The 10773-nt window shown below is 40.1% G+C and overlaps 1 protein-coding gene across 1 annotated transcript in view; it reads left to right on the top strand.

Moving 5' to 3' along the window:
- Positions 1 to 51: 51 nt before the first annotated feature.
- CRYBG1 (crystallin beta-gamma domain containing 1) overlaps positions 52 to 10773 on the top strand; it is a 223908-nt gene continuing 213186 nt past the window's right edge. The window contains exon 1 of the mRNA XM_061131909.1: positions 52 to 295. Within this exon, the coding sequence (XP_060987892.1) occupies positions 123 to 295 (173 nt within the window). The 5' untranslated portion in view covers positions 52 to 122. The remainder of the gene's footprint in view (positions 296 to 10773) is intronic.

Raw genomic sequence — 10773 nt, 5'->3', positions numbered from 1 at the left:
GGCCGGCGCGCGGGGATAGGCGGGCCCGCGGGCGCCCAGGTGAGTTCTTTCATTAAGACAAGAACCGGGCGACCGAGAGGGCAGCGTCCGAGCAGCCGGAGGAGGAGGAGGCAGACGAGAAGATGCCACTGTCGCTGTCCCCTCAGGGTGACCCCGGGGAGTCCAGTCCGTCCAGGCCCCCCAAAAAGCACGCCTCTTTCCATATCTGGCGCTCCAAGAAGAAGCAGCAGCCTCCGCGGTCTGACTGTGGGGTGTTCATTCCACACCCGCCCCTGGCGCCCCTCAGAGAGGCCAGGTAAGCCCCTCTGGCGAGCGCGCCTATCCCCGGCTCACTTCCCCCGACCTTTTCCACTCCGGCCACCCTGACTCTCGAGTCCTCTCTACCCTCGGCCTCGATCGACCCCTCTTCGAGGAGGCTGAAGGCCCAGGGTCGGTTTCGCGCGGCAGGAACGTGTCGGGGTCCAAGGAGGGGACTGTGGCGGTCGCTGTGAACGAACGAGTTCCTCGCTGCCTCTGGTTCAGACCAAGCGCCAGGGAGAGGAACTTGTGCCCACCCATGTAGACTTGACTTTGACTACAAAGTAAGCGTAGCAAAGGCCACACCGGAGGCTATGCTATCAGCTTGCTGACGAGAGCAGCTGGGTTGTGAGGGACTATTACCATAACGAGATCGGAACTCCACCTGGGGTTTCCTTCAGACTTCTGGCCGCGGGGCCCGGGTTGTGAAGATGTCCACTCGGTGTTGTAGCTCCACTGTCCTCACAGGACCCGAGTGGAGGGGGAAGTGGCAGGGATGGTTATCCCAATTTAATGGGTGGAGAACTTGAGACCAAAGGGTGCATGACTTGTCCCCATTGGAATCAGTGGTAGAAAATGGCAGCACCTAGTTATTCCAAGTGTAACTGCCATAGTGCTTTTAAATGTTTTACCGTGGTTTTGTGACGATTTTATCTTTCATGCCTAAGCATTCAGTTACACTATCTGAATTGGTGCGTTCCTTGAGCAATAATCAATTTGACATAGTGGTATATTTAGGAGGTTCAGGTGTGTGAAAAATCTTTATTGAAGGACAGTTGGCAGTTTCCAGTATATTCTTCTATATGTGTTTGTTTTTTTTTTTTTTTTTTTAAACCATTTATTTAGTTATTTGGCTGTGCTGGGTCTTCACTGCAGCATGCAGGATCTTTTATTTGGGGCATGCAGCCTCTAAATGTGGGATCTAGTTCCCTGATCAGGGATGGAATCTCAGCCCCATGCATTGGGAGAATGGAGTCTTAGCCACTGGACTACCAGGGAAGTCCCCTTCTGTATTTGCTTTTAAATACACACCTTTATGTATGTTTTTTAAAACACACCTTTATGAACAGTGAGAATAATATTGTGTAAGATTTGCATTTTAGAAGTGTTTTTCCTTTTGTTTCTAAAAGAGTCTTTGCAACGTGATTTCAGTCATTTGGCAAATATTAACTAAGGGCTGGGATATAAAAAACAATAAGAGCGACCTCTGTCATCAAAGAATTCTTTGTGTCTTCAGAACACCAAAAAGTAAACAGTGGGATAGGTGCTGCAGTAGATGTTAGAATAGAGGAAGGGATCCAGGGAGGATTCCTGGAGGAGGATGAGTGAGGCAGTTTAGTCAGAAAAGGGAAGGAGCAATGAGTTCCAGGCAGAGGTTGCATTATGAGCATCCTCAGTACTTGGAAGAACATGGTACTTCCTGAGAAGTACTTCCTGAACAAGTAGTTCAGGGAAGTCTGAGTATGTGTGAGAGCATAGGGAGTGGAGTGCTAAGAGAGAATGCGTTTTATTTTTTCTCATATTTATCATTCACAGTAGTAATTGATTGTAATAGGACATATTTTTTATCCACCTAAAGACTTACTGTAGTTAACTATGAATTGAAATTTTTAACAAAACGTTACTTAATAATGTATCCAACATAAAAGTATTTTTCCTACTACATCAGCAAATATTTTAAACACTTCCAAAGTAATGGTCTTATCTGACCTGGTCCCATCACATTCTATCAAATGAGATAATACACAGCTGTAAACAATTTTGTTGTTCAGTTGCTAAGTGTGTCTGACTCTTTGCAACCCCATGGAGTGCAGCACACCAGGCTTCCCTGTCCTTCACTATCTCCCTGACTTTGCTCACACTCATGTCCATTGAGTCGGTGATGCCATCCAACCATCTCATCCTCTGTCATCCCCCTCTCCTCCTGCCTTCTATCTTTTCCAGCATCTTTCCCTTTGCATCAGGTGGCCAAAGTATTGGAGCTTCGGCATCAGTCCTTCCAATGAATATTCAGGACTGATTTCCTTTAGGATTGACTGGTTTGCTCTCCTTGCTGTCCAAGGGACTCTCAAGAGTCTTCTCCAGCACCACAGTTTGAACCCATCAATTATTCAGTGTTCAGCCTTCTTTATGGTCCAACTCTCACATCAGTATATGACTACTGAAAAAACCGTTGCTGTGACTCTATGGATCTTTGTCAGCAAAGTGTTGTTAAATAAACAATTTATTCAAATGCAAATGCATTTTAGACTAAAACTTAAGAGTTTTTATTTCTCTCCTTGAGCTTCTTGTATTTTAGTTCAGTCTTAAAGCACTCCATTCTTTGCTTTAGAATTATGATGAACTTTGTGCTAACAAATGTCCTGAGAACTAAACTTACTGGTCTGTCTTTGGGATGCTTTTCTAGTTATATCATCTTTATACGTATTTTGTTTACTCCTGAGAGGATGTACCGGTTACTAGTAAAGAGAGCAGCTAAAGCACACTTAGATTTCTGGCCCATCTTTGGTCAGTCTTGCTCTCTTGAGCAATCTGCCCTGTTTGTTCATATCTGTCCAGGATTTGGAGGTGTGGGCCTCGGCTGGCATGTGCAGCACTCACTGGGACCTTCGTTTCTGTAAAAGGATGGGACAGTCAGCTGGCCACACTTATCTGCTGGGCATTCACCATTAATTTTGTGGGCTTTTAGAGCAAGTGAAAATGAATTTATGTCCTGGATATATGACCTGGGGCAAGTTACTTCCCCTTTCTGAGTCTCCATTTCTTCAGATGGAAAATGGAGAACATAGTAATACTAATTCTGTAGGACTGTAGTGAATATCACATGCTAGTTTGTTATTAAACGTAAAACTCTTATCACACTTCTGGATGCAAAGTAGAAACTCAGTAAGTGTAAAACCATCACCACTGCCATCATCATCATCATTATTATAAATGCTAAGTTCTAATGGGAGGAATGGGAAAAAATGGGGTTGGAGGGGAAAAAATGCTTCCCCTCTTAAGAACTTACCAGTCCAATGATGGTTTAAAGTTTACTAATGTCTGTATTCTGCAAATATTTGCAACCTTTAGGGCAGATGTTCTAAAACTCAGTGACCATTGCTTGCTTCCTTTACATAAAATAATTTGAACGTGGCTGTCTCCTTCCCTAAAATGCACCCGTAGAGTTTTTTTTTTCCAAGCTTGGTTTTGGTAAGCATATTAATATGTTATTTTCCTTAGAGACAGAGCCGTCGCCCTCCTGAGTCAGCCTCATCTGCCGTCTTGTCCATTCTCCTGCCATGCGAGCGACCACACTGGTGTGTGTGGAGAGGGCGTGGCGAGTTTGGGCTAGACTTTCCTTAGCAGCCTTCAGCGGCACCAGCGTTTATTTTGAATTATACTTTATTTTGTAAACGTTTTATTCGGAGTGTGAATTCTCTGGGTTGTGCTCAGCCGTGTCTGACTCTTTGCAGCCCGTGTAGACCTTTTGTAGCCCCCTACAGCCACTTTGTAGACAGCCAGTCTCCTCTGTCTATGGGATTCTCCGGGCCAGAATACGGGAGTGGGTAGCCTATCCCATCTCCAGGGGATATTCCCGACTCAGGAATCAAACCGGGGCAATTCTCTATCTGGGTTTAAATCCCTGTTCTACTTACTGTGACACTCAGCTGTGTCATCCTGGGCAAGTTATTATCCTTTCAGTGCTTCAGTCTTCTCATCCATAAAAGGGACATAATAAGAGTTGTCATAACAGTAAGTGGATGTCAAGCGCTCAGAACAGTGACTGGCACATTGTGAGCGCTCAGTAAATGAGAGCTGTTTCTCCTTTTTCTTATTAATATCTTGCCTATACTTTTGAGTGGTAATTTTATGGTTTATTTTCTGCTATATGATGAAAACAGTGCTTCATTTTTATTTTCCCTAATCAAGACACTCAGTGTTATTGTAATTAGAAATGGGTTCTGAGCTAAGGGTCTATAGAGTGAATTAAAAATAATCACTCTCCATCTGAACTCCAAGCCTAGAAGCAAGCATTAATGCTCTCCGCAGGAAGCCAAACTCAGGTGATGATCACAATCCTCTGCAAATCAGCACACTTGATTTCATTCGGAGGAAAAATGCAGCCAACACCAGAGAGCAGAGCATCCTCGTTTCAGGATGCATAGGTTCAAGTTTTGAGATTGCCAAACGTCGCCTAGTTTTTCTGTCTTTGCATGGACATTTTCCTTCTATAACAGAAAAACAACTCACTCCTTACTCTCTATAAATCACTAGAGGGTTATGAGGATAAACTTGTTTTATTCCATAAGAAAAAGAACCATCATTTAAAATGCTATTTGGAAACATTCTGAAATTGTAGAGTGTTAGTCTTCGTGACTTGATTGATTCCATCTTTCAGTCTTTTGTGATTGGTTTAGTGTTTAGAATTCTAAACAGGTTTAATTATTTTCTAACATAAAGGACATAGCTAGATAAGTCTAGGTTTGTTTTATCTAATAGTGCATCTAAACTGGTTAATAGGTACCGGGTTACTTCCCTTATTTAGTTTATGCCAAAGGCAAGGCTTTGAAATTTTCAGTTTATATTCTTTCACCATTGATAAAGCAGGCATTTAAATTTTAGCCCTGTCACTAACTAGCTGTGAGCTCCTGGAGGAGTTTCTTTGCTGCTCTAGCTTCAGATTCATGAGCTGCTACCTACCTCTTAGCATTGTTTTGGAGTGTTCTAAATATATATTAAAAATTACTAGCACGGTGCCTGGAAGATAACAGAAGCTTAGAAATACCTCTGAGAGCAAGTTGCAGTGACAAAGTCCTAGGCGATGGTATTGGACAGACTCAGCTTCAAATCTGCCTCTGCTGTTGGGATAAGTTTTGTAAGCCTCAGTCTTTAAGCCTCAGCTTCCTCACCTGTAAAATGGAGACAACAACATCCCTTCTGGGGCTTTCTGAGGGTTAAATACTATCTATATAAAGCACCTGGGCCAGGGCCTGGTGCAAAGCAGGTGCTGGACAGATGAAAGGTGGAGCGGGAGCGATTATGGCAGTGGTGTTGTTAATTGTCTGCATAGTGATGGTGGGAGCGTTTATAAATCCACTTGACCTTGTAAGTGGAGTTAAACAGCTTCAGAAGTCCAGGAGAAGTTTATCACCAGGTATGTCAAGACCTGAAGTACCTTTGGGTGTCTGGAAACACCTTTGTAGTTGTAGAAGGGCGGCCTTTGCGCATTCAAGTCTTAACAGTCTTAATACATCTGACTTATGAAATCAAAGGTAAAGTTTATACTTGAAGTTGGTAGTATTTCTCCTGAAGCAGTTTTGAACTGTGAGTTTAGGATAATTCTTTGCCACTATATTGCTTTATCCACTCTATTTCTACACTTTTAGCCTTAATCTTCTTAGTCCACATCCAAGTGACATGAACACTTTTGGAGACCGTTAGAACTTTTGGGTTTGGGTTTATTTCCTTTTTCTTTAGCTTTCACTTGTAAATTTAATTTATGAGGATGAGACAGTGAATCACTGCTTTACTATTCATCCATGATTAAAGTAATGTAGCAAAGATATTGATATTGAAACTTACTGTCTAGCTCCTAATATCCATTCAAAATGCCCATCTTACTATAAACATTAAAAACACTTACCTGTCTCAACTTTTCACTCACCTAAGGGGTCAGTTGTACTTTAGAAATGTCCTTGCAGAAAAAAATGATTTAGTTCTTTTTGAAAAAAAAATGTGTCTGGTGAGAGTATTTGAATCGTGAACTGTATGCATTTCTGTTTACCTTGAAAAAATTTATCAAATAATTGTTTAATCTCCCTTTCATGTTTTACCTATTGTAAGAAGATATAGAGAACCTGTTCATGAAAAGCAATGCAATCTGACTACAGAATCATTTTTCTAGGATTAATGCTAATTGCTCTTTGGTAAAACATTCCTTTCTGTATCTTATTGAAATGATTATCAATCAGAATTTAAAGAGAAGTTTCTTATGTCCAACAAACACTTACTGAGCTCTTACTCTGTATCAGGCATTGGGAAAAAGAGCAGTAAAATTAGAGGTGATCTCTGCTCCTAAGAAACTTGTAGTCTAGTGGAGGAGGGGTGTATGAATGAATAAAGTAGCATATCATGCATTAAGTGTAGAAACAGAAGATTTAGTCCAATGCATTGAGGTCAGGAGAAGGATTATCTTGAAGGAGCAGAAATTTTATTCTCTCATTAAGAAGATTTACTCTTACTGAATAATTAATGAGAATTTTTATTCTCTTATATAGAGATCCTCAAAGGCTCTAAATCTTCTTAAATTTTGATTGTCTTAAACTATATCCAATAGTGGACCAAAAGGAAAGCCACAGAAATTTATTTTTATAGTGACATTTAAAAACAAAGAGAACTGTGTACTCAGGATTATGCATAAATACTTTTCTATTTAAATATTTAATATTTAAAATATCTAGAACTTGAGATCATCTCAGCTCTTCTGTCATATTTTGGCCCCTAGGAATAAAGATTGGGTTTCATAAAAAATTAAAGACTGGGCTTCAATTATGACATTGATTTGAAAATCTTCACTGAAATTATAGGTAAACATATTGATACTCTAAAATTACAGACTGAAAATGAATGGTTCTTGACATTTTTAGACAGATTTACAGATCCCACGAGAATTGTTTTTTAGGGTGCACAGCTAACTTGGTGTCTACATAAGCTCTGTCAGGATGATTCTGGAGCCTCTTGTAAGAAGAAGCTAGCATTGCATGTGTTCTATAAGCAAAGTGTTCTTCCTTCAAACAACCTATTTTTTTTAATCCCAAATTGCCTGGCATATCCAACTGATGTCTTTTCATATATTCACTATACAAAATGAATTCTGGACTTTAACCCAAGAGAGGGTTGAAATGTGAATTCAGTATCTTGTCCCAAAGTGAGTTTTAAAGATAAAGTATATATCAATAGCTGACACTTGTGTGGATGTTGGCAAGAAAGGCCAGTCAATTGTTTACAAGTCTCATTAGCTCATTTACTGCTTCCTTAAAGCACAGCTGCATTGGGCCAGCCCAAATGCCTCATCAGAATACCTCTACAGGTTCAGCTTCATAAGATGCCTTCATTCTAGAGAATGAGCACTTGCTTAGTGCTGTCTTCACAGAACTGTGTGTTTTCTGGATTGGCCTGTGCCCTGGGAGTGAAGCAATGACAGACACCCTTCACAACAAGGGGTCATTTTGACAAAGTACCAGGAGACCCTGAGACACACAAGTGAGGTAGATAATCCTAAATCCATTTGTGGTGTCCCCGGTTTCTCTCATCTGCAAGTTATAGACAAGACAAAGACAGGTTGAACCTGTCGCTGACACAGAAAAATGAAACGCAGAGTTAACAAGTACCTTTTGTTTTTTAACCTTCCCATGTATGGAAGTGAAGTGAGTAAAAGTGTTACTGGTAAGCTTGGCAAAATATTCTATGGTGAAGAAGTTGGCTGCTGACTGTATTTCTTAATGTTCTACACCCTTTCAAGTCAGCCCCCCTGACTGAATGTCATCTGTTAGAAGCCAGGGTTATGGCAATCTGAAGATAATAGTTCAAATAAGAGATTTGGCCAACAGTTGCATAAAGATACCATGCTTAATACATATCTTAATTTTTCCAAATCAGTTAATAAGCAATAGCATAAATTCCTGATAGTCCTTTGGATTCTCTAGTTGGATAGTTCTTTATCTTAAAATTGGGTTCAAGAGGCAAAGTAACATGTGCTGTGAATAAAGCAAGAAAATACAGGGAGCACTCGATTTATAATAACTTTAGATCATGTCTATGAAAACACCGTTTTCCATCAAGATTTTATTGAAAGATGCAGTTTATTTAACACTGTGTCAGGCACTGTTTTAAGCACTTTACAAATATTAACTCACCACAGTTAATTCATAACATCCTGGAGAGGCAGGTACTATTATTATTCCTATTTTGAGAAAGAACAAGGCACAGAGGGGCAGGGTAATTTGACTGTCACAGAGCTCATAAGGATTGGGGCTGTGTTCCCAGCTGATGGTCTTGAGTCTTGCAGTTAATCACTACAGAATTAAAAGCACTGGCTAGTGCTACCTTCTTTGTATTCCCATAGTAAGTATAGTTAAGCTCTAAATTTGGCAAACAGAAATTATAATGTACATAGGAAAACAAGTTAATTTTTTATATTAAACAATTTCTATATTAAGTAGTGAGAGGAAAAATGTATATAAATACATTAAAATATAAGTGCATTAAAATCTTGGAAGAAAAAGCAATTTTAAAGCAGAAATTCTGAAGTATATATTATATACAAAAGGAACATGTCTAGGTCTTGAGTCTGGAGCTTCTGCCCAAGCTTTCTCAAGAAACAGCATGACCTGGAGGGAGGCTTTGTTGGTACACCCACTTCCCTCCCAATACAGTCCAGGCCAGGGCAGTAGTTTGCATGCACAGTCAAAGATAAGCAGCTAGCCATGTGGCCTGGAAAATTGCAGTTGCTGCTCAGGCTAAGTGCGGTGTCAGAATTTCTCAAGGAAAACTGCTAGGCGTAACCTTAGTTAGTTCTCTAGAGGTCCTGCTGCTTGAATCTTTTGTTTTAGTTTCTGATTCATCATTGAGTATTCCCTGCTAACAAATACAAGTTTCACCTTATGTTGATCTTACACATCAAGGATTATAAACAGTGGCTGGTATTTTATTCTGCTTGAGGCTTGTAATAGTTCTGTGCAATAGCCCAGACCCTCATTTATAGACAGGGAAATTGAAGTTCAAAGAATGCAATGCTGGTGGAGGAAGCAGGAATAAAATCAGGTTTTCTGGCTTCTGTTCAGCTGTTGTTCTGGGTCCTCTTGGGTTATAGATTGTAGTTCTCTATTCCTGGCCTCTACCCACCTTTGATAGGAGTCCAGCTGATTCATTTGACTTCCTGATGACTATTCTCCTGGAAATCTTACCCTGGATTCATAAACCAACATCTATGAGACTGTCTGATCCCCAGATTAAGTTGTTACTGTAGTCTAGTTACTGGCATATTGAATACTTTCAGAGTTCCAGAATTAAGACAGAATTAGTATGTCACCTACTACCTAAAAATAATACCCCAGAACCCAAACACACACAATAACTTGATTCATGTTTTAAAAAAAAGTATAAAGTTTGCACAAACCATATTTTATAATAGTGAAATATTCTTTATAGAGTCTGTTCATATTGTACCCATTCAAGAATGCCCTTTTGGGACTTGGCAAATTGATGGTGCTCTGACAGGTAATATATTTTATTTGTGATCTTATTTAAATGTTTTGATAATACTGATGAATTTAATAAATATCCTATAAAATCTCAACTTGATTATTTTTCCATCTGCTATTTGAAACAGCTAAGATAGTTGAATCTAGCTGATGAAATTCAGGTTGGAATACAGGGTCTCCTTTATCACACCTGCCATGTGCAAACCTAGAACCAGCCCTTCTCAAGCCTGTGCAGCCGAGGCACCCCCAGGCCTTGCAGCCATTCTTGGCTCTAGTCCCTTGCAAAGGGTGGCTTCCGTCCCCGCTGTTTTCCTTCTGAGAACTAAGTGAATGTCATTTATCTGCAAGAAATATTACCTTGCTGTTATTATCTGCAAAACAATAAAATGTAGTTGCTCCAGGGTGGGGTTACAAGACTATCTCTTTTAGTATTGACTCCCCAAAACAAATTTGACTGGAATAGACTCAATTATCAATCAAGAATCCTTCACTGGAGCCTACTTTGGACAGAAACAAGAACATTTGCATTCCCATGTCTGTCAGTAAACATGTTTAAACAAGTTAGTCTAAACCTAGAGTTTGGATTTTGTTTTTCAGGATAAAAGCAAAGTATGATTGAATATCTGGCTTTGGTTCAAGTTTTTACTTTTACCAGTTTGCATGTTGTGATTGTTCTAATCTCACCCCATGAGAGGTTTCAAGTACTTTGACCTAGAAGTCATAGTAGCTGGTGCTACTACAGTGCTTGATTGTACCCTTCCTTGTTATTTCACTTTTATTAAAGCTCTTTTTTTTATGCCCATAAGGGAACAACTGGTCCTAGATCTCAGTGATAACTGTTGATGCATTGAGGCTGTGTTTGCTTCATCTTGTAGTTTCCCCGCAGAGGTACTCCTCAGGAATTTATGCATCAACTTCCTTATTCTCTACAGAACTCATGGTTGCTTTTCTGTATGTATAATCGTACTCTAGTTAGAAGTCCACAAATTTCCAAAGCCAGCAGATGTTAAACAAAGGAGAGCAGCAGTGTCTATCTTCATGCCACCCAAGAACTGATCAACAAAAAGCAAGACAGCCAATTGTGTTTGGGTATGTTTTCAGAGAAAAATGGGCTTGGTGGGGGGAAGGTATGAAGGAGGACAATTCTCTTAAGATCAATAATTCCCAGCCTTTCCTATAAATTAAGTAAATATAAGAAACTTCTGCCAAGAGTACATAGGTGAAAGGGCTT

The sequence above is a fragment of the Dama dama genome, chromosome 28, assembly GCF_033118175.1.
Source record: "Dama dama isolate Ldn47 chromosome 28, ASM3311817v1, whole genome shotgun sequence".
Taxonomy (NCBI): domain Eukaryota; kingdom Metazoa; phylum Chordata; class Mammalia; order Artiodactyla; family Cervidae; genus Dama; species Dama dama.
This window is presented reverse-complemented; position numbering and strand designations above follow the sequence as displayed.